Here is a 24,982-nt window from a genome sequence, read left to right on the forward strand (position 1 = left end):
GAAAAAACCCCAAACCCTAAATCCAAAAGCAAAATACCCTCCATGTAGAGTCAACTGCACAATGGGATATCAAGGACCCACGAAATGATGATGGTTCTCGAAAAGGAGGAAACCGTGAAATTTACAAAAGAATGTATACAATAGAATGCACATATACACACACAGACATATGCCTCTATGTGTGTATGTATGTATGTGTGTGTGCATGTATGTGTGCGTGTATGCGTGTGCATGCATGTGTGTGTGGTCACAAAGACATGAAAGGTTCATCCAGAAGGGCAGTGATTACTCCCCACGGTTGGCATGGCTTTTCTTGTTACTAATTTGTATTTTCAAATTCGTCTACCAAACGCATGCATTATTTGCACCATAAAACATTTTGAAGAAGAAACGGCATACCACATTTAGATATTTCAATGTCTTTTTGGTGGCATGTTTTGACTATAACACAGAAATCCTGAGCTTTAGAGAAACTGTGTATATATTATTTCAAGTGTATTGGACCACATGTACCGAAATATTCGGTTGAGGCGTGTGAGACCGGAGCGTAGAATTCAGGCTGTGAAAAACAGTATTGCAGGAAGAAATAACGGAAGGGCAGCCACCCCCAGGGGTTAACTATTAACAAGCAAGAAATCTTCTACAAACCTAATCCTGTCTTCTTCAAACATGCTCTGCAGAGCCCTCAGGGTTAGGTACAGACAGAGGCCACGCACAAGGGTTTCTATTCTGGAAGCGACGGCACTGAGGTATCACACCCAGCAGCGTCTGGAGCTGCGCAGTAGTAGCGGGAGTGTGAAATGATTTCCAGGAGCATTGCTCCATCCTAAGGGCTCACCTCAGCATCTATGGCCTTCTGATCAGCATATGTGCAGTCCTCAGGGATCTCCAAGTTCTTCTCAAGAAGCTTGAGGAGATTAGCATGTTCAGCTTCAAGGATTAGGCTTTGATCCATTTTTCTGGGATTTGTCTGGCTTCTTTTATCTCTGTTTATAAAAACAAATTTTAAGTAATGAATGGCCACATGTGGCCACCATAGGAAGCCCGGGACATCCTTGATCCCCTCATCACCCAGACATGCACTACTACATACCCCCAGACCACCCTGAACCAACCTTCTCCCTCGGAAGCCTCTGGAACTGGTGGCCCCTCATCAGAAAAGTCCCCTATTGTGTCTGAATATTCCCCTCCCTTCCTCCTACTCTAAGCATCCTTCTTGCCAAATCCAGTTCTCCCAATATGACCCCCCCGTCCCGTGCTAAAGTGATGAGCATTTTCTCTTTCACAGGCTTGGAGGAAGGTGGGTGCCCCCGGCTCCACATGGCCGAGTGCAGGCCAGCTCCTTCTCTCCTCCTTCTCTCCTCCTGCTACAGCAGCTCTGAGTTTGGTTGCCAAGGGCTCTTGGCGACACCATCCCCTGCAGAATTGCCCTCTGCTGACAAGAGCTCCCAAGAAATGCCTATAAGGTTACAACACCTCCTGGGACTGGGAACGTGGCCCCCAGCCAGTACCTGACTGATAAGAGGTACACGAAACAGCCCCCTCCACCCACGCTGGCACGATCCTGCAGTGCACCCAGGCCTCCCGGTTGGCCGGGGTCAGCAATATTCCAGCAACACCACACCCTTACGCCTCTTCTTCACCTTCCCTCTGTTGCTTCGTCGCTTTCTTGCAGGTCCCGCTCAAGCACACCCCTTCAACAGATCACTTCCATGAGGTCCCATCTCAGATCTCTGCGGGGAATCTGGCCTAAGACACTGCCCCACAAACACTGGCTTGGACTCAGTCACCAAAGCGCATTATCCATCACTCCATGGGAACTGCCTTTCACAGACACCCACATCTCTCGTCCTTTCTTGGTTTGTCTTTGGTGAATGAGAAAAGCTGCTGCCATATCAGTAAACAAAGGATGCTGCAGCCATCAGGCCACTACAGTCACCCCGACGGTGAGCCCTGAGGGGACTCAGGACGGAGACCCACGGGCTGCCCACCGCCAAGTCCGCAGCCTCTGCAGCCCGCCTCCGTGGTGCACCCCGAGGGGACTCAGGATGGGAAAACACAGGACACTGGCCCCAGCGCTGAGGTGCAGATCAAAGGAATGATTTCAGTGAGCCCAGACTCTTGCATCTTCCCATACATTGAAAAGTGCTAAACACCTTGAGATGTCTGGTTTTCTTTAATTAAGAGTCATCTTTTGATGTTCCGACTACCTGGCCTTTGTTGCAAAAACTCCTCTACATCCTGGCTCCCCGCTTACCTCTTGGGAGCAGCCCCTCAGAGCTGTCTGAGAGGCTGCGTCCCGGGCTTAAGTCCTTAGAATGTCCAGCAAATAAAACCTAATTCTCAACTTTTAGATTGTGCTTTTTTTTTTCAGTCGACACTCTCGCCTTTGCACATAAGACAGCTCCTAATATGAGAATATGTGCTAACCAGTGTCCCGTCTAACTCCATTTCAGGGGTGAGAAATACAGACCAAGCAGCAGACGTGCCACCAACTCACTTCCTGGGACATTCCCTTTACCTCCAGGGGCAATGCCGGGACCAGCACAGGCAGAGGGCTAACGGAGGCCCCCATACTGTTGTCTACGGATTTCTAAGTTTTAAATTGAGGTACCAAACTTTCAGATAAAATACAACCTCCTCCTACCCCGACAAATAAAGCTCCGTAACCACCAGAAATCTCAAGGGTGAGAGGGAGCTCCAGAGGGATGTCTCCTGAGCTGCACCAACTCCTCATTTTAAGGGAATGGCTGCAGATGGGGAGGCCGGCTTGGGGTTCTCTGAAGCACAGGGCCCAGGGCAAGGGTCCCAACACCCTCAGTGTAATCATGGTGCTGAACGAGGTAGGAAAATGCTGACGGAAAGAAAATGCACAACCTAGAAGTTGAGAATTACGTTCTATTCGGTGGACATTCTTAGGACTTCAAGCCCAGGAGACAGCAGCTCAGATAACTCTGAGAGACTGCTCCGAGGAGGTGATGGGAGTAGCCAGGACGCACAAGAGTTTCTGCAACAAAGAACAGGTGGTCCGAACATCAAAGGATCACTGCTAATTAAAGAAAACCAGACACCTCCAGTTTAAGGAATTTAGCGCTTTTCTGTGTATGAGAAGATGCAAAGTCTGGACTCACTGGAATCGTTCCTTTGATGTGCACCTCAGCTCTCTGGGGCCAGTGTCCTGTGCTTTCCCATCCTGAGTCCCCTCAGGGTGCGCTGCCGGGGAAAGTGGAGGCTTGCTGGCTGCAACATCCTTTGTTTACAGATATGACAGCAGCATTCTTAGTTCACGAAAACATTCGTCTTATTTTTAAAGCTTGGCTTGTTGGTCACTAATGCAACGTGACGTCGTGACTGCCAGCGTCCTGAAGAAAAGCTGTCTGAGTGTCTAAGCTGTCTAGTGATTGAAAAGGCTGACACCTACCATCACTTCCAGGGAAACAGCATGACAGGCAGAAGGAAGAGACACAGAAGTGTCAGCAGGAAATTCTGACCTGCTCCAGAATGTGAAAAATCTGAGCCCGAGAAGCTCTAAAAGCTGTTTCAACTTTCAGGGAAATAACTACCAATCATTGCAAAATATTTATGGACCAGCTGTGACCTGCCAAGCAATGTGTTAAGACTGTGTAAGCAGCTCTTTACAGGAAACCGCCCTCAGCAGGAAGCCCCTTTCCCTGTCACTTTAGCAGAGCTGCATCGTGACTTTTCACCAGGCACCCCATGCTCTACTCATCTCCGGCCCAAGTACACCTTTCAAGTCTTTAGATCACGCAATACTTTGCCTAACATATCGGTTCTTTCTGCAGATCAAAGAAGGAGGAGAGAAGAGTCAGTAATTAACAGGTGACCAGATCTCTTCCCAAGTTTCCCCTTCAGTAATCTCCCCAACAAACGGCGTGATCGAGAGAACACCTAGAGGAAGATGACGAGGATTCCACGAGCCTGCACACAGCGGGGGACGGCGATGACCCTGACCCCCCATCTCAGTGATTAACTGAGATTACTCTCCTCCTTCCCTTTAAAACTTCCATGGCCGAACAGAATCTCAGAGGTGGTTTTGGGGGAACACTGAGTCCACCATCTCCCCACATTGCCGGCATCCTGATTAAAGGAACCTTTCCTTTCTGCCGACATCTGTGAGTACGTAATCGAGTCCAGCGAGAATCAGGACCCGAGTCATTCGATAACAACTGGACATATTAATAAAAAGAGGAAAATGCACGGTCCCTGCTGTGAGAGAGCTTAACGATTTAGGAATAAGACAGCAACACATCGTAATCGACCTACTAAATACTGCAGCGTAGCAAGAGCCCGGGAGAAAGGGCACTAAATCTAAGTGGGGCATGAGGGCAAGCTTCAGAGAGGCACAGCGAACTCATGAGCAGAAGCTCTGGGGGCGAGCAGGAAGGAGGGACCTCAAGGCAGAAGGGCCATGTCACGGCAAAGTGCAGGAGGACGTGGCACGCAGGGAGAAGAGTAAATATTGAGTATTGAAGGATGAGAGTAGTAGGACGTGATCTGAAAAAGTGAGGGCAAAACTCCAAAGATGGTGGTCCACCAACAATGGCCCAGGAGAAGGAACAGTGAGTGTGGGTAAGTTAATCAATGAGAATGTCAGCAAGAGTGGTGTCAGCTACACCGCAGGGTGGTGAGCCTCGGAGCTCCCAAGTCCAAGAAGAAGACCTCTGTGATCGCCCGAGGAAGATGCGGGCCCATCCAGACCAGGCTGCCACTGAGGATGGGAGGGTGGGAGGAAGGAAAGACGCATCTCAGACGCAGAGTCATCAGAATTAGACACCGAGAACAAGGCAGGAGCCAGGAGCACACACAGTTCTCCGAAGCACAGAACCGGCCTGCAAATAAGGGACAGCTAGGATGTCTGCATAGCCCAGTGTACATTCCTGTTGGGACCTGTGATGTATTTCAGCCTTCCAACCACCAGTGTGTTGAGTCACATACTCACATTGTCTTCTGTGTCTCAAGGGATTTTCTAACTTTTCGAAGTTTGCTCTCCATGTCATAGGCCTCCTTATCAGCCTTGAGGGACCTTCTGCTCTGTTGCTTTATCTCTAGGAACCTTTTCACACTTCCAGCGCTTCTCTCTACAGCCCCTAAATTAAATCTGGAAACAAAGGAAAAGAACGCTTGCCTTGAAATTAATGTGATAAATACAATTCAGTCATATAGCCATCCACTGCTGTCATCCTGACACACAGCTGTTGAGTTTTTAATCTCCACTTTTATGAGCTTCATCCTGAACAGGCACACGAGGTGTTCTGGGTCGGCAGACCCATCATTAACCGCCTTACAGGAAACAAGAAGTCCCCCCCTGGGGCAATGGCAAGCAGAGCCCCCAGAGATTTCTCCTGGAAGAGGGGTCAGGCACGCCACAGGCAAGGAACAGATAACAATGGATTTTCTCTATTTACAGAAGAGAGATGTTCCTTCTTCCTCTCTTAAGAGGTGAGAAAAAATTGTTTTACTCCTTTTTATTTATTTTTATTGTTATTGTAGTTGTTCTTGTGTCTAATTCCACTGCTCTTTAGGTCTGTCTTGTAACAGCATCAAAGACCCTTAGTGTTAGATAAATATATGTAAGTCCAGATATTTTTTCTTCCAAAGTATAGTTGGTTTACAATATCATGTTAGTTTCAGTTGTACAACATAGTAACTCAGTATTTTTGAAAATTCTATTCCATTTAGGTTATTACAAGATCAGGGCTATCATTCCCTGTGCTATACAGTAGGTCCTTGTTGCCTATCTAATATATAGTAGTTTGCATCTGTTAATCCCAAACCCCTCATTTGTCCCTCCCCACTTTTCCTCTTCCCTTTGGTAACCGTAAGTTTCTTTTCTATGTCTGTGTGACCGTTTCTGTTTTACTTACACATTCATTTGTATTATTTTTTAGATTCCACATATAAGTGATAGCATACAGTATTCGTCTTTCTCTGTCTGACTTATTTCACTAGAGAATATTATGGTTAGTGAAATAAGTCAGATTTCTTGACGGCCAAATCTTCTGTGAATTTTAGTGCCTCCTTTGCTTTTTCTCTGTGTGTTTTTGTTTTCAGTTTTATTGAGACATAATTGACATATAACGCTGCATACGTTTAAGTTATACAAAACATGACAAGTTGATAAAGGTAAACATAGCAAAACGATGACTGTAATAAGGTTAGTTCACAAAACCACCACCTCACAAAGTTACCTTTCTTTCCTTTTGTGGTGAGAACATTTCAAATCTACTCTTAGCCACTTTCAAGTATGCAATACAGTATTGTTACCTGTAGTCACCATGATGGAATTAGATCCTCAGGACTTATTCATTACATAACTGGAAGTCTGTACCTTAGACCAGCATCTCCTCCCTTTCTCTCACCCCCATGTCCCTGGAAACCACGAATCTACTCTGTTTCTATGAGTAAGGCTTTTTCAGATTCCACATACAAGTGAGATCGTACAGTAAAATTTTGCTCTTTTACGCAGGATGGAGAGAATCGGGGGTTTTCATCCTAACTTCTTGGATTGTGACTATTTCTTTCTAGGGACCAGGTAAACCCAGGGGTTACTGGCCTCTACAATCCAGAAAAGTCTCCAGAGTCTGGGCTTTATACCTTTTGAAATGGAAATACCTAGGGACATATGGTCCAGACTTCCTGGCACCTTGGGATTTAAACTAGCATATTGCAAGGCTACTTTAATTTTATGTGGGGTAATTGTGTGCATAAACATTCGATCTCTTTTGTAAAAAACCTAGGTATTGACTGAAAATTAACAAGACCTAATTAAAAATACACTAGTTTAGAGTAAAAGGAGAAAAAGAAATGGAGAAGGAAAACCAAATAAAGAAGGTGATATGTAACAGCACAAGTAAAATTATTTTTGTAAGAACTAAACTAGAAAGGTGTAGTTTTAAATCAGCACTCTAATAACAAAAGGGCACCAAAAATCGTATTGAACACTATTTTACAAGAGTCAAATTTGTGTAACTTCCCTCTACTTAAAAGAATGCATCTAATACAAATTATAACAAAAAACAAATTAAATGACTTACAAAAAAAACAGTGCAGGTAACTTCTCCATTTGTCTTAGCTTTTCAACAAGACGTGGAAACATAAGTGCCATGTTTTCTGAACTAACCACCGAAGGAGGACGAAGATTCCTCAGGACCATTCTGGCCTGTAGTAGTGAAAAGAAAATTATTGTAAATTCTGCGTAACGAAGACATGAATTCCTGCCTCTGGCTAAAACATTTTCATAGTTATCTAATCTATATTTCTGTGGTTCTTTATTAGACTATGTAACAAAAACAAAAATAATGAAAGTATAAAATAAAACACTGCAAAAGAACCATCAAAGAAATATATAAATCAACATTTATATATCATATACGAGAGAACAAAAAGATAAACAGTAATACCCACGCACATGCGCCCGTGCAATTTAACATGCAACTTTTTAAGGCAACACAAATCAGTCAGGAAGAGGTCATTTGGTAAATGATGCTGGTTCCACTACATGGCAGGAGGTGGGGTAAATCAGTTTCTCTCTACATCATGTAACATATATATACATGATATAAGTTTCTCTCTATATCACGTATCACTTACAAATACATTTTAAAGGTTTTTCTTGACAAAATAAGTGGAATAAAATATAATTATATAGGAGCAGGAGGTTAGTTAAAATAGAATGGGAAAAACTCACCTGAGAAAACTCTAATATATGTCACACCCCCAAAATCAGAAACCTTAATATGTGACAACAGAGCAAACTCCAAAATAAAAAGACCAGCAACTTACTTAAAACAAATATTCGTAACTCATACGACCCCGGACTAAGGTTGTAATACAAAAATAGTTCCTACAAATTAAAATAAAAATCATAAAAGAAAAAAAAACTTTCCAGATGAAAAAGAGATAAAGGGATGAAAAGCTCTCCTCAGCTGCTGTCACTGTGATTCCCGAGCATCATGACCAGGAAAGGGCCCCTCTGTCCTCATCCCTCAGAACGTGGAGCACACGCCAGGGCAGGGACAGAGGACAAGACAAGGACATAGGTCCTTTCTCTCTCTCTAGTCTATCTCAGAATCACTGGACTTCGTGCTCAACTGAAAATCCTACAATGGAAGCTGAAGATTAAAGAAAGACAGAAAATAGTAATGACTGCACAGCACAACTCAAGGGGACAAGAACACAGAGGTGCTTCACCCAAAACATGTGTGATAATTACCTCCTGGACGTGACCGCTCTTCACCCAGCCCGTCAGTTCTGCCTTTAAGCTCTCTTCATACTTTCTAGCATCCACCTTTCGAATGACTATTTTATTCTTAAAATGAACGAATTCCTCCGGACACAACTCCTTGAAAAGGAATACCACAAAATTCAATAAAATCATGCAAGAAAATCCAAAAGTGTTTCTCAGCAATATGTCTCACTAACAGAATTACAAGCGTCTTGAGAGTAGAGGATGAACTTCTATCTCCCCAACATTTCTGGTGTGTAAACCTAATAGGATGGTGAACTCTTAAGGCAGAATGTGCAGCAAAACCAAACAGGAGATGAACAAAGATGGACAGAGAGAAGGGAGGGGCGCGAGAAGAGAGAAAGGCAGGAACAGAAACCCAGGACCCAGCACATAGGAGGGGAGATGAAAGGATTGTCCTATCACAGAAAGTGAAAGAGGAAGCCTGCTCAGGAGTTCAGGGGCATTCCACCCAGTTACAGGAAAACACAGACCGTCAGGAGGAAGGCTGTCTAGAGAAGGGGCGACCTTATTTTGCAAAGAGTCCACAGGTAACTTTCAAAGATCAGATGCAAGTGATTAGAAAGAGTGAGAGCTTGTCTTTGTGAGCAGCAGGTACCATCCACTTCAATCAATTCAAAATAATTGCAGAATTACTATTTACCTGAGCCCTGGGCCAACCTTCCCAGAATTCAAACATGGTATCATAAAGCTGGATCATTTCTCGAGGCGAAAAGGTAAGATCAGAAGGGAATCCAAACTTTTCAATCTATGTTTAAAATAAAATTGAAAAATTTAATATTCCTTCTATTCCATCTGACGTTCCATCCTCTGCCTCAGCATCACTCATTATCATGAACCCAAAGACACTGAAAACAGCACTGATCTAACATGCTCAGTAATGGCTCAGCGCAAACAAAATACTAACCGAGAGTGTCCCTGATTTACCAAGAGAGAAAAAAACTCAAAAGCCCACCGAAAGGTTTTTATATTTCCTAAGAGGTTTCAGCTGAGCCAATTCTCTTATGAGGGCTGGGAGGCTCAAAGATCTGTGGACTCAGTTTCGACAAGAACACACAGCCTCCACCCTGTAACTGGAAGTGGAACTGATTTAATTATGAATATGATTCCTGGCTTTTGAGCACCAAGCCAGGCTAAAAGGGGCAAATCTGATTTTCTCAAGTCCTATGATAACTTGAAGGTCACCTTCACGACACTCAAGGAAACTTCTCCCCAGGTTACTGACTTGGTTCTGCTAAGCCTTCTGGATATCCACGTCATTATTTTTCCACAAATATTTTAAAATATAAATTAAAAATTCCTGTTCTCCAAAACCCTTTACTGCAGTAAATGCTACTGGATTCAACCACTGTTGCTACGAATCCACTGCCTGTGAAACTATGATCCCTGAGACGCTGGCAGGTTTTCTTCAAAAGAAAAGTTGAGGACAGGGGGGTTTTATTCTAGGAATAGGCTTCCTCAAGGGCTCTCACTGGAAATGTTAAATCTCCAAGAAGGGGCTACAGTATCCAGATTTCTCCAAAATTATTTGACAATAAGAAACTTGTTTTCGTAAACAGCTACTAAGTTATGAAACTCAGGTTTGGAAGTTCTGGGCTAAAAAAAGCCACCCCAAACAATACAGCTGAAAAAAATTGTTTAGTAGGATGGAAAGTGCAATCAAGTTTGAATCAGAAGGTCTAGTTCTAATTCCACCTCTAAATGCCAGTTCCTCATCTACAATATAGGATCAAAATATCTGTCCTGCCACCTTACAGACTGTGCTAAAAGCAAACAAGATAAATACATCAGTACAGGTTTTTTAAACCTTTTTAAACTAGTAGATAAATAAGTCTTGAAGAGCTAATGCCCAGTATGGTGATTACAGAAAACAAAGCTGTATTATGAACACCAAACATGCTAAGAGACTAGATCTTAATTGTCCCACCACAAAAAAGGGATGCGGGGCTTCCCTGGTGGCTCAGTGGTTAAGAATATGCCTGACAATGCAGGGGCCATGGGTTCTATCCCTGGTCCGAGAAGGTGACACATACCGTGGAGCAATTAAGCCCGTGCGCCACAACTACTGAGCTTGCGCCCTAGAGCCCACGAGCCACAACTACTGAGCCCGTGCACCACAATTACTGAGCCCGCACGCCTAGAGCCCGTGTTCCGCGACAAGAGAAGCCACTGCAATGAAGAGCCCGCGCACCACAACGAACAGTAGCCCACGCTTGCCACAACTAGAGAAAGCCTGCGCGCAGCAACGAAGACTTGACGCAGCCAAAAATAAATAAATAAATTTTAAAAAGTAAAAGATGTTAAAGAAAAAAAAGGGATGAAGACTCAGACTTGACACAGGTGGCAGACACACTGCAAAATAAATATATCAAATCAACATGCTGCACCCCTTAAACTTATACAAGGTTTTATGTCAAACGTATTTCAATTAAAATAATCAACCAGGCTTTGAAGGAGGCTTGTAAAAATCTACAGGATGCAGGTGATTTCCTGGAATCACTGTTCAGCATCTGAGTCTGAGCACTGAACTGACTGAACAGAAAAAACTACATTTTGCCAAATAGTACATGAATATGTTATTTTGGAATGTTAGCATTTTCTTCTCTTATTATTACTACTTAAAAGTGGCAAATTATTTTGCCTAAATAAAATAAATCCAGGAACTATCATAATTTTTAAGACACAAATCTTCTGTTTTGGTCACGAGAATTTTTATGATTTCTTAGGGCTTTTAAGCTTTTAAAAAGCCTGCGTGTCCTTATTTCTACCATGGAGGGCAATTCTGCCTTTGCCACGGATTTGTTGTCAGAATTAAGTTACGTAATACGTGGCATAGGCCTAGTAAACCGCCTGGCACGTGATCGATGCCTCAACTCTCACTGTGACTGATGAATGACCAACCTACAGGTCTTAATGTTTTCAATCAATTTCAGGACTCGGTGGCTACAAGCTGGGCATTCCCTTCAGCTGGTCTTCACGATACGATAACTTACGAGCTGGTAAAAAACTGAGCCAGCCCAGGTGTAAAAGGAAGAGACATAAAAGGTCACAGATTCACACCCTCCTTCATTTATGAACACACAGCATTACTCACAATGTTGTTTGGGCAAATCACATCGTCCCCAACCTCGCAGGTGACGGAAGCACTGCTCCACGTGCAGGCGAAAAAGACCAGTGGCTCGGCTCCTCCCACACTTGCTGGGGCTGACACCGTCAGCCCACCCCACCCCCGGCAGCCTGCAGCTGTCCCTGGGGGGCCGGATAACTCTCCACTCTGCCAGAAACGAGTCTCATGTGAAGGTGGGCACTCCCTCACCTCACTCATCCTGCCCCCCTCCCTTCTGGGACCACCCTTGTGACAGAGCTACAGAGCGGAAGCCCAAGGGGGACGGCACTACTCTTTATGTTGCCACAGTTCATTACACTTTTCCACGCCACCCACTCTCGCACATCACTCTGAGGTCTACTACACAAGATCAGGAAGCATCTCCTTGTTCAGAAAGGCCGACTTGCTTTTCTACCACTGATGCTTTAGGAAACATCCCATACACACAGCTGCCAAAATACATATTTAACACTGTCCAAGCCCCGTTCCTATTGCCAATGTCCAGGAGCCTGAAGGAAACTCAGGCAGCAGCGTGACGTTTGCAGAGGTCACGTGGGGTTACAGAAGCTGGAGCAGCTTCCCAGTTGATTCATTAATAGGTACTGAGATAGAGGAAAGGCACTTGGACCAAAATGCCCACCTCGCCAAGTTCTCCCAACCACCGTGCTCACTGCTGTTTAAAGACAACCTTCCCTGAACCATTTAAACACAACAAGTGACTGTGAAAATACTACGCTACTTAAAAACACCAGGAAATAACGTGGAAAGAGAAGAGAAAAGGAGAGGAAGACCCAGAAAGGAGTCTTGTTATCAATTTTTGGGTTATCATCACTATTCTAGTTTGGGGATGTGAGTTAGGTCACAGGAATTTTGTCCACATTTTAGTTTTCTTTAGAGTGTAAATAGAGCCACTGCCACACAAAAGAGAAAGTTCCAGAATAAAATCCTGTTGGAAAATTACCATCGCTAGGATTCATTCCGTTGCTTTTAGAAGCTACTGCATCACAGCCCAAAGGCTATAAAGTGATTCTCACTCACTCCCTCACCCAGGCATTTGTCCACCAGATTGTCCAGAATACAGTGATACGACTGCAGGCTCTGGAATCGGTCTATCTGAGACTGCATCCCAGCCCCACCCCTTCCTCAGTGGTACAAGTTCTCTCTGCCCCACCTTCCTCACTTGCCAAATGGGAATATCAATACAGCATGTATCCTAAAATGGTGATGGTTAAAAGAGACAAAATACGTAAAATTCTTAGAACCCAAAGTAAGTGCTCCATTTGGGTTGGCTATATTTGTGTAATATACATTTTAATTTTATATACATAGCAGTTAGTTACAAACTACAAGGACACAAACTCTGTCTTCAAGGACTTAGTCTAGTAAGAAGACAAGCATGTAAAGAACTTCAGCAGCAAGCTGGCCATAACTGTTGTCATACAAGAAAAATATAGACAAGGTGCTACGGAGAGAAGACTCCATCCAGCTAAGGAAGTCACAGAGGATTCTGGAGAGGTTTCCCATTAGAAGAATCATCAAAGATGAACAGAGTCTGGACAACGGGCACTTTGCATCTGTGCTGAAACACTCCAGTTTATATATAAATCACGAGGGCTTCCAGGTAAAATCCATCAAGTGGATGAACAGAAAGGACTTGGGGCCAGTTCCCAGAAGACCTGGGAAGCCTAGCTAAGGAGCTGTGCCTTTTGCCGGTTCCAAAGAAAAGCCACTAGAGGCTCGGCAGGATAAGAATTATCCTTACTAATTATTTATCTAAATTAGCTTTCTGATCCAGATGACTATTTAGGCAGAACATGGAACTACTCCGTGTGACATCAAATATCTTAAATAAAGAAACCTCCATGTGCCTGAAAAATGGTCCATTTAGAAGGCTCATCTGACACCAGAATTTAGAGTATATTTCACTTATCCAGTCTTGGAAGGAAGGCAAACTATTGCTTAATTATCACCTTGAGAGGCAACCAGAGCTTTAATGGGCCATTCCTGAGAATAGAAGGAAAGAGGAAAAATAATATGCAAGAAAAATTAAGAAACCTTCCCCCACTCAAACCCCAGTGCGCCACATGAGGTCCCCTGAAGACCTCCACCTTACTGATTCACTACCAAAAAGTCATGTGATTGCTATGTTAGTGAAAAGTGTCTTTTCCTTGTTTGACCTAATTCACAGCAATCAGATTCTCACACGTACAAGGTACTGTCCACACACAGTTGTAGCTGCATTAAGAGAAGAGTTAGTGTCCTTGAAGGTGGACAGATGGGACACAGGTGCTGAGAAGAAGGAAAATGGGCAAAGAATAAAGAAAATCGACTCCAAAAAACTTCAGGTTAAGATGTTCAGTCATTCTTAAGCTTTGCAGATGTAGACACCACTGAGGAGCAGATGAAAACTATGAAGTTATTCTTGTTACTCTTAAAACTCAGGTTCAATATCTGTTACAGAGCATCGATTCTGTAATTCTGATGAGTGTCGCCCAGGCAGCTTTGCAATATGATACAAACCACCGATGTGGCTCAGAACAAACATGGCGGAACCATCACTCACATGATCCACGGTCAGCGCAGCGCACGGGTGAAAATGGTCAAAGGAGATGTCATGATTGTTTACTGAACATATGTGCTTCTCTAAATCATTGTATCTCTCTGCATAGAGCACTGGAAATGAAGAGCAAGGATTTCCAAATGAATGAACACACAATGGCTGGAATAACTTGAAAGGAAAAGATAAAATTCCTATGAATATATCAAACATACCAAGTCTCACTTTATACGACTGCTTCCTCAGTAAGTAGTCTTGGTGAGAACTGGCGCGGCAGCCGGCATTTCTTGAAGAAGCAGTATTTTTTTCTATCATACTGTCCGTTTGTTTCCAGTACTGTTTTATGGATCGTAGCCACCTTAAAAATTTAAATTACGTATTATTTAGGCAGAACATGGAACCACTTCCTGTGAAAGGATTTTAAAGTACTTTAAATAAAGAAAATTCTATGTGCCTTAAAAATTACTTAAGGGAATAGGCCCTGGAGCCAGATGACCTAAGATCGAATCCCAGCCTCCTTACCATGGGCTGAAGCTCTCGGTTGGATCACAAAATCTCTCTGGGCCTCATTTTCCACATTTAAAATGGAAATAATAATAGCAGTATGGAAAAGACTATCTAACAGTAGTAATGAAAATAATAAATCATAAGGGTTGTTGGCCATTTAAAATAAATTAACATATGCAAAGCACTTAGAACAGCACCTGGCAAATAGGAGTCTTTGCTATAATTGTTGTTGTTGGTGGGCAAAAATCTAGCCCCGTGGATAAATAATATGGGGTTTTCAACCAGTAAGGCTTCACTATCTTTCTAAGCATCTACAAAGTGGGACAACGTAAGAAATCTCAAGGTCCATGGCAGAGCATGTCATTATACCATTTTAATTTTATTTCTTGGTAAAGGACAAAGAAAAAGAAACATAAATCGATAACTTCCGGTGAACCTTTTTTGAGATATGGGGGAAATTTCCTAGTCAGCTGCAGATCCAGCTGGGAGAACCCTTGATTTTCCTTTATAGAGTGTGGGCTTGCTCAGCACCTGCCAGGAGGGGTGACTCTGTTCCTTGAATATCCAGAGATAAGGTAATAAATTCACCAGAAAGTTATGAAACTCTCCAGAACCCAGATAGAAAGCATGACATTCAAACATTCAAAATAGATAAGCATTGTATCCGGACTAGAAGCTAATGCCTACTCGGTGAGATGCTCCGGGTTGCTAATGGTAGCAGAAAGGGCCAGGAAGGGACAGCGGATCATGACAAGGAGATGCTCCCAGACTTCTGCTCCAATTTCTCCACCAAGACAGTGGACCTATTAAAGACAAAAATTCTCCATTAAAAATGAGCAGAAGGTCTGAAGAGATATTTTTCCAAAGAAAACAAACAGATGGCCAACAGGCACATGAAAAGATGCTCAACATCACCAGTCATCGAGAAATGAAAATCAAAACCACATGAGATATCACTCGCCTCTGTCAGAACAGCCACCATCAAAAAGAACACAAATAACAAGTGTTGGCAAGAATGTGGAGAAAAGAGAACGCTTGTGCACTGTTGGTGGGAATGTAAACTGGTGCAGCCACTGCGGAAAACAGTATGGAGGTTCCTCAAAAACCTAAAAATAGAGTTACCGTATGATCCAGCAATTCCACTTCGGGGTATTTATCCAAAGAATACCAAAAGATATACCAAAAGATATAAGCATTCCCCATGTTAATTGCAGCACTATGTATAACAGCCAAGACATGAAGCAATCTAAGTGTCCACTGAAGGATGAGTGGATAAAGAAATTGTGGTATGTATATGCAGAATGGAATATTATTCAGCCATAAAAAAGAATGAAATCTTCCCATTTGTGACAACATGGAAGGACCTCAAGGGCATTACGCTAAGTGAAATAAATCAACAAATCAGACATAAAAAGACAAATAATGATCTCACACGTGAAATCTTAAAAAAAAAAACCCACACACAAAAAAACAAGCTCAAAGACATAGAGAACAAATAGGTACTTGTAACAGGTGGGCATGGGAGAAACGGGTGAACTGCTTTTGTTTGTTTTAGTTTACTTTAAATAAATTAAATAATTTTTCAGTTGATTTAAAATCAGCGAATGAAAATAAGACAGGGAAACCTGAATCGTCATACATGGTCTCCAATTACCTTTAATCAACCATGCCAAGTTTACGTAAATATTGGCAAATTCAGGCAAGAGAAAATCTTGACACGAATTCTTTTAATTCCCATAACCAATCCATCAATAATTCCTCTCTATCTTACTTTCCAAAATGTCTTTCAGATCTAAGTATTTTCTCCATGTCCACGGCCCCCAAGTCAATCACGATACCCTCCTGGCCACCCTCCTAGCTTCCCAGGCCATCCCCTGAACACTTCACATCACAGCCAACAGATACGTCTCAAGGATGAATTCCATCAGGCCATGTCCACAATTAAATTTCTTCAATATCTTCCCATTGCATGAGGAACAAACTATAAACTCCTGAACAGGGCGTATATGTTGTGCTGGGAGTAACCGCCCCCCACCTGCCTCTCCAGCTTCATTCAAGCCTCTCTCCCATCCTGCCCTGACTTTCCTCCAGACACACTGAACTTTGCTTTGTTCCCTGACCACATCTTTCCTACCCCAGAGCTTCCACATATATTGTTCCTTCTGCTCTTACCTCCTTTTGAACTTGCAGAGTTCGGTTCAATGTCGCCCCATGGGAAGACTTTCTGACCAGCCACCGCAGAGCCGTCCCCCTGCTGTCTCCCTGCCATCACCACAGTGGGGTCACACTGATCCATCTCGTCACCATACACACCGATGCGGGCTGCCACCGTCATGGGTAGGCATAGCTGTCTATCCCCTTTTTTCCAATGATTCTGTAACTTACCGTGGGCATTCCCAGCACCAACAGTGCCTGGCATTGTGGAGATACTCCTTATATATTTGCTGAATTAACGAATGTCCTTTGACCAAATAAAGCAAGTGGAACTAGATTTAGGGAAGATTCTCAAATATGGTCTCCTTTAAACAGATTAAACTATGACACCTGGCAATCAACTGGAAAGAACGTACCATCAGAGCCAGACAATTAAAAAAAAGAAAAAACTTCCCCTGCCCATTTGGCTTTGCCCTAGTCAGATAATACACCAGCCCGTCAGCTTTACCCTGACATAAAATTGGGGAAACTGAGGTACCCCATGTCACAGCATTTCAAAGCTTTGAGACTAGAGTACAATTCAAGGTTCTAGATTGCCAAGACAAAGCTGTTGGATTTTTTTTTTCAATATGAATATTCAAGGCCTTCAGGATGTAGCATATACAGAATGAGCGGAAAAAAACACACAGTAAGTCAGATTCAAACCAATCAAAGCACAGCTCGCTTGGTAGCTTCAAGCTTTACAACAGGAAAAATTACGTGAAATACAGGCTTATCATCATTTTCCCCTTTAAACTGAAAACCCCTTGGAGCAAAAGAATTCTTTTATAATGTTTTAAGTCTCTTTGAATAAATATTCTTAATTCTGCTGTAAAAACTTTCTCAATATCCTTCATTTGCTCTATAAACGTCCATCATTTTCCATCCTGCTCTCTCTGCCCAGGGAAACTGACCCACAGAGGCTACTTCAAAAGAGCTCCAATGCTCTCTGGTTCCATTGGCTTTGGCCAAAGGAGAGCCTGGGCAAGAGACCTGAAGGAAATGAGGGTGAGGTCTTTGTGCCATTGGCCGCCTTCCTGGCAGGTTACCCTGAGCCAGGTGTGCTCCTCGGCTAAGGCAGCTGCCCCTTGCAAAGCGGCCAGCACACTCAATCTCCCTGTGGGTCTCATTGACTATATCTTTCCTTGTCCCTTTAGGCTGAGGGGTAACCTCCTCGCCCTGGGCTACTGCACTAACGGCACAGTTCCCCCGCCCACACACCTTTGCAAAAAGCTGTTCTTGAATTCGTCCATTTTGTGTCTGTCGTCTATTTCCTGCTGGGACCACGACTGACAAGATACTGTACATAAACGACATCATTGTTATAGCCCCAAACTCTTTGCTTTGGAGATCAAAGATCAGATTTTTGGAATCTCTGTCCAGGAAAACTTATGCCCTGGTGGTGAGTTCTACTCCTCTGAAACAGTGGTCACCAAAGACAGCTCCTCTGCCATCCAGAGGTCCGCAGACACAGATACCCTGTCCTGAGCCAGAACAGGAAAACGGAGCCCAAAGACTGGCGTGATTCACAGGGGAAAGACAGTGTCCTCCGCAACCGAAACTCCACGCAGACGATGAATGCCCCGAAGCAGCAAATGTCTTCAGTGCGGTGCTTATGCAACCAGGAACTCAACCCAGAGAAATAATACCAAACCTACCTCATCAAATATAACATATCTGATCCTTTTCACCCATGCCTGGCGATGCGGAGCTAGCAGCAGAAGTTCAAAGCAGGCAGGCACTGTGATAAGTACCTAAAAACAAAAGCATTGTGCAAACAAACACTTTTGAGCACTTGCTACACCCAGATGTAGTTCTAAGAATATAAAAGAGAGAGTTAAAACTCCTGAAGGGACCTGCTGATTAAGTAGCATATGATATATTCGTTTGAATCTTGTGACACTGCAATTTTTATAGGTCAAAATGGTAAGATATCAGATTTGAAGTTTAAATTCTTATTTATAAGCATTCACGGTAATAATAGGAAGAGTTCATTGTCGCAGGTTTATTCCTTCAAAATCTGACCCCGAGGTTCAGTTTAGGTTGAAAACCGTTGATTAAAAATGAACAACTATGGAAGTTGGGAGAGGATGGGGCAGAGGGAGAAGGTGAACTTCAGAACACACCTGGTGACGCGCTGGCCCACCTAGCTTGGACTCTGCAGCGCATGGCGGCCATCAGTGCTACTCCACACGCAGCCAAAATGGCCAGTGTCTCTGCCGCAGCCCCGCTCAGTCCCAGGGTGCCGAAAGTGGGCCAGCACAGGGGCCGACAGCCGGCCTCTGTCGGACCTCACGCCCTGCCCCTGGGCAGCGGTGCTCTTACAAATGGCGATGTGGGTGTCACATCTCACATCTACCATGCAATGTGCTAGAGTCACGTTTTCACTTTCTGTTTAGCTGTAACTGTTTTCAGTGAGTTTAATACGGAGGGAAACTGTCTGATTTACTTAACACCATGAAGTCCATCCATAAATACAACAGTTTGAAATTATGATGAGTATCCTTCCCATCAAGAAAGGTCAAGAAACAGTTATTCTGAATGGAAATGAGTTTGTCAGTTTTTATAACATGGGGTTCTTCAGATCATTTTCGATCCACTTATAAACCAAGATGATGCCATGAAATATAACTGAAATCTGCAATCAAAAGCTAAGTGTCCCTGAGAAAGACGAGCTCCATTTCTTACTCTCTGGAATATAACACTGTTAAATTTCCTCTAAAGCCACTTCATCTTTTATAAATTCAAGAAAATTACTTCTACAAGCCCTTGTCAAGATACTGCATTCCTACTGAAAGAGACTTCTAAGTACTATCATATAATTCAATAACAAATGCATTAATTAGTGTATGTCCTACCTGGGAGTTTAGAGCCTCATGACGATAGTCCCGTGTAAAAACACCGCACAGAGATACACCGTTTGGCAGATTTTTGCTAAAACGATTCTCAACAGTTGCTGCCACCTGATTGACAAGGGCCTGATTGACAGGGGAAAATATCCATTAATCACATAATAAAGTACAGGGGAAACCTCGGAGAGAGAACGACAGGCACTGTCTAAAATTACGTACTGCTGGGAGGGCAGGAAGCTTCATCACCCCTTTCTCCTACCATCTGCCTAACCCACGGGCTGTCTTTGAGCTCTGTGACTACACGTGAACTCACTTATAACCTCAACCCAATGTAAAATGGGAAAACCCGGCTTCATCAGAGGGAAAAAGCAGGAAATGCTGCCCACGCATGACAAACAAACAGCTGATACCTGGGCCACCAAGGCTTAGAAAGAAACCGTGAGTCTATGTAGAACGGCCAAGGAGGGCAGCCGGGATGGACGTGTGGTTCTCGTATTTGGGGGCATCCCCAGACCTCTACCTGCGAGTGTACAGGGACCCACACCCCGGACTAGGCAGGTGGTGGCCAGCGAAATCTGAGCGTGTGCAAACCTATACACATCTCTGTATTTCACGCTCTATGCCCAAAAAAGTCTCACCTAGATTAAAATGTAAACTTTAAAACATAAGCATAAAGATACTAGAAAGCGGACATTTTCATATGTTTGAGCACACTCGGAAACACTAAACGGAAATACTGATAGATCTGACTACACAAAGATATTAACAAAATATCATTGATATAACCGCAATATAGCAAAAAGATAAAATGACAAAAGTATATTGGTTATACTTTACAGAGAAAAAGTAATATACTTATTATACAGACTTCTGGCCAATCAATAAAAAGGCAATGCCCTTCCACTACAAGAAAAAGAAAATGGGCAGATGTCATGAACAAGTAGTTCATGATTAAAGAAATATCACTGCCCAGAAATCATACGGAAAGGCTCCCCAATCAGTGATCACAGAAATGCAGATTTATTATGAGATGGAAATTTTTCCTAGCAGTATGGCAAAAAATGTTTAAAGATCATAGGAATGTTGGAAAAAAATAAGAGGATACATATACTTCCATATACTGTCAGAGGGAATAAAAATGGATTTAAACTTTTAGAAGAGTAATTTGGCTTCTAAAACCTTTGGGTTCTAAAACTTTTAGAAGAGGAATATGTATTGTGTTGAATTACCAATTCCACCTCCAGTAAGCTTCATTTTTCTTGACATATTTTATTAATTTCCTGCTATGAACACTTACTGCTTTCGTAACCGTGAAAAACGAAAAAGTTACAATCAAAACTAAAGTGCTAATTTCAACTAATCATGTTGATCAGTCTGGTTCTGAGCCCGATCCCACGTCACTCAACGCCACATTTTCCTAGGAACTAAAATGGAGTGAGATCTCATATTAATCTGTAGAATCAAAGTTATCCCAAGTAAATCTGCCTTTCTTAACAGTAATCGCATTAAAAACAAGGGGATGTAAATGAGGATATGCAAACTTATACTTCCTGTAAATCAGCCTTTCTCCTAAATGACAAAGATCATACTTTCTGTATTTAAGCTTGGCATTAGGTGGTTCCAGCCATAAAAGAAATATGGCAAAACCACCTGGCATGAGAAACACATCGGGCACTGACGCCCAAGAGCAGACAGGATGCATCCCACCAAGAGCAGAGGCAACGCGGGGTTCCTAAAGACTCAACATTGCCCGACATAGTCGGGATGCTTCTCTCAGTTTGAGCAAAAAGCTGAATGACAAGATCACAGGACCAGACCTCTGCCTCACAGTGCTCTAAGGGAAGTATTACTTTGGCCTCTCGGACTGGAAGGAGAAAATGCAGGTTAGAAAATAAAGTGAGACGCATGGAAACAGAACAGCCTGGTGGTTGGCTAGGGTGGGGCTAAGGGCAGGGAGAACAGGTGAAGGGGGTCAAAAGGTACAAAGTTCCAGTTATAAGATAAATAAGTCTGGGGATGTAACAGTGACTATCGTTAACAATACGGTATTGTGTACCTGACAGTTTCTAAGAGAGCAGATCTTAAAAGTTCTCATCACAAGGAAACAAAAAATGTATAACTATGTGAGGTGATTCATGATTCATGTTCACTAGAATTATGGGGGTGATCATTTAACAATACATACAAATATTGACCATTATGTTGTACACACGAAAGTAACAGGTTACACGTCCATTTTATCTCAATAAAAGTGGAAAAAAATAAATGGCGAAAAAAAGAGAGCTAGATCTACCACATGACTACGTGCATTAAACTAAAAGAGGAGGTTCGGGAGTGAAAGAGAAAATTTAAGTCACTTGAACAACCTCCCAGCCCCCAGACCTACCTTGGTGGGGGCCACGTACACGACCACCCCATCGTCGCCCTCCCGTAGCACCTTCTCCATGCAGTAGTAGGAGGCGTAGGTCTTCCCTGAGGACGTGGGGGCCACTATGACCGCAGACTCATTCTTGTCCACGACGTCCAAGAGCTCTCGCTGCAGGGTCAGAGCACCGTTGTATCAGCACCACGAGAAGCACGTTAGCAAAACAAATACCTTAAGACACTTCCAGCATAATTCTCTGAGCCGCAAAGGAGTGGCTGCGAGTTGAAAACACACCAAAAGATACACGGGGACTTGTGAAGAACTCATGGCCTCTCCCAGAAGAGAGAATTGCAGTGCTTTTGAGCATCTGGAGGTGGGTTTGTGTGTGAAAAACGGAGAGAGGGTCTGAACAAAATATCTTGTCCTTGGGTAGATATTCTTTCTGATTACTTGTCATTGACTAAGTGCACAACGGCTCTGAGAAATGAAGATCTAAGAGTATGTATTTTTGTAAGGGTGAAAAAGTAGCTGAACAGAAAAAAAAATCAATGATGAATCATTTTACTACTTATCTTGTACTTTCTAAATAGAAGGATGCCAGCCCGTACTTTGGAGGGCATGTGGGACCTTCATTAAAACAGACTCCCGGGACTTCCCTGGTGGCGCAGTGGTTGAGAGTCCGCCTGCCGACGCAGGGGACATGGGTTCGTGCCCCTGTCTGGGAAGATCCCACATGCCGCAGAGCGGCTGGGCCCATGAGCCATGGCCGCTGAGCCTGCGCGTCCGGAGCCTGTGCTCCGCAACGGGAGAGGCCACAACAGTGAGAGGCCCGCGTACCGCCAAAAAAAAAAAAAAACCAGACTCTCATCCCTTTAGCCTATGCTTTTATTCATCAAAATGAGGACTAGTGAAAGGATCATTAGCCTGTGTGATGGGCAGAAGATGGAAAAGCCCCCCAAAGCCCCATCCTGCACACTCTCTGAATCCTGGTCCACTCTGGGCCGCACCTCAGAGCAAAGGCGACATCAGAAGAAGTGCAGCAGAGGCGGGCGTAGATACCTAGAGGGTCCTTAGCTGCTTCGTGTTCTGCACTTCAGGAAGGAAGGACCTGGTCCCCCTGCCCCAGAACAGCAGGCAGGGAGTTTCTGAGGCACTCCAGCATCATCAACACAAGGACGATAAAGTCAGATTCTGATAAGACCATCTGTTAGACTGAACCTCTGAAATGGCATTTTCATAGCCAAACATGTTTAACTGATAAGGTTCCAGGCGATTTTATAAGGTTGAATCAATGCAGAAACGCACCCTTTTATTCCTAATTTTCTAGCCATCAATATTAATTTTACACTTATTTACAGAAAAGTAGCTACTATGGTCACGGGTACAGGCTGTAAATATCTAAACAACTGTCTCTACTGTTTAAACTCCTTGAATGTCTCTGTCACATTTCTATATTTACATAGGATATCCTGCAGACACAGGGAAGCCTCCATAATGATACAGTCGGATGACAAAGACAGAACTTCAAATATATACGTGTGAATCCATCAGAGTACCTCCAAGAAAATGGTCTATTTATGAAAAATGGATGATATGAGAAATTCACTTTCTTTAAATGGGAAAAAGTCTACATTTGACATTTCCCATGACAATTTTAAATAAGATGACTCAACATGAAGAACTTCACGCCAAATGTGCTGTGTGGAATCATGAGAAGCTCCTGAGATCAGATTTAATAATGAAATACAAAAATGTTTCTTTCATCCAGTCATTACCTGCCAGGTGTCAGGAATAAAGTCCTGGACTCTGGGGTCTGGATCTTTCCTCTCATCTCGTACCAAATACTGGCCCATGTACTGCAGCTGAAACCGAGCCGGCCCAATGCCAACTGAGTATTTGTTCTTCTCCTTCTCCTTCATGTCATTTTCTGTGACCTATAGGAGTTTACAAGCCCATTTTGAAAGTGATTGTAAATTATAACATCCTTTAAATGATTAAAAATATTTTTTAAAATAAAATAACTGAAAACTAATTTTTACAAGAAAAGCATTTTACCATCTTTCAAAGTTTGCAATATTTATTGAAGAAATCTCTTACCACCTAAATCATTATCTTAACTAAGAGTAAATAGCACACATCAAGATCTTCAGATATCCATCACGGCACTTGAGCTACAACCTGATATCAAGACAACTGAACAGTCGCAATATAGTTTTTAAATGTTTTGCTAGAATTAAACACAGGATTAGTTTTAAGGGTCTGCAGAGACTATCTGGCATTTTCATCCAGAGAAGCTTTTGTAAAATTTTCTAATTCTAGGTTACTTCAAGTTGGGGGAGCTGGATTACTAATAATGATTATGAACTTGGAGTAAATATTTTCAGTGAAAAAAAAACCCAGGTAACTGTGCTTATAAGACACTTGAGGTGCACCTAATAATTACTCTACTAGAATGGAGCTATTCTGAAAACATTACCTGCGCTGGATGCAAAGTACTTGCCAACTCCTCAAATCCTAAGTACCTAAGGCATCTGGCTATGAGTTGCCAATCTGCCTCTTGCAAAAGTTCTGGGTATTTTTCCATCACGGAGTAGATCCTTTTCATCATTTGAACAGCTATACTTAAATCTTTTGTGGTTTCACCTTGGTAAAGAATAAACAGCAAAACTGTTATAAAGGCCATCAAAAATAATAAATGTTTGATTGTCCAAGATTATTCACTCAGGCTATCAACCTGACCCAATTAAATTCATTGTCTTACTTAGCATTAATGGAGGTTTTGGAATACAGAAAACTCAATAAAATGAAAGTGCAACTAAACACATTCCGACATCTCTGTGGATAACTGAGATGTAGCTCTGTAAGTGTTGGGGGAAAAAGGACAATCTTGTAGCTCATGATAGAAATAAGATCACTAAAGCCCAAGTTGGTCTAAGTTCTAAGGAATACAAATCTTTCCACGTCTTCTCTACTATGTTCAAAGAAAAATGTCCAGATGAGTCTAAATATCTGGTTAAAAACTTGGGCTTCCCTGGTGGCGCAGTGGTTGAGAGTCCACCTGCCGATGCAGGGGACGCGGGTTCATGCCCCGGTCCGGGAAGATCCCACATGCCGCGGAGCGGCTGGGCCCATGAGC

General features: G+C 43.0%; 1 protein-coding gene across 1 annotated transcript in view; it reads right to left on the bottom strand.

Moving 5' to 3' along the window:
• Positions 1-24,982, bottom strand: part of LOC307189570 (putative ATP-dependent RNA helicase DDX60) — a 113,364-nt gene that overhangs the window by 59,197 nt on the left and 29,185 nt on the right. Inside the window, exons 13-25 of the mRNA XM_079927755.1 lie at positions 24,323-24,489; positions 23,622-23,780; positions 21,868-22,017; positions 19,488-19,607; positions 18,288-18,383; positions 15,124-15,239; positions 14,145-14,287; positions 13,936-14,045; positions 8,910-9,014; positions 8,168-8,362; positions 7,056-7,297; positions 4,961-5,119; positions 839-986 (exon numbers count right to left, since the gene is read on the bottom strand). Of these exons, the coding sequence (XP_079783881.1) occupies positions 839-986; positions 4,961-5,119; positions 7,056-7,297; positions 8,168-8,362; positions 8,910-9,014; positions 13,936-14,045; positions 14,145-14,287; positions 15,124-15,239; positions 18,288-18,383; positions 19,488-19,607; positions 21,868-22,017; positions 23,622-23,780; positions 24,323-24,489 (1,910 nt within the window). The remainder of the gene's footprint in view (positions 1-838; positions 987-4,960; positions 5,120-7,055; positions 7,298-8,167; positions 8,363-8,909; positions 9,015-13,935; positions 14,046-14,144; positions 14,288-15,123; positions 15,240-18,287; positions 18,384-19,487; positions 19,608-21,867; positions 22,018-23,621; positions 23,781-24,322; positions 24,490-24,982) is intronic.

The sequence above is a fragment of the Stenella coeruleoalba genome (genome assembly GCF_951394435.1).
Source record: "Stenella coeruleoalba genome assembly, chromosome: 7".
NCBI classification, from domain to species: Eukaryota; Metazoa; Chordata; class Mammalia; order Artiodactyla; family Delphinidae; genus Stenella; species Stenella coeruleoalba.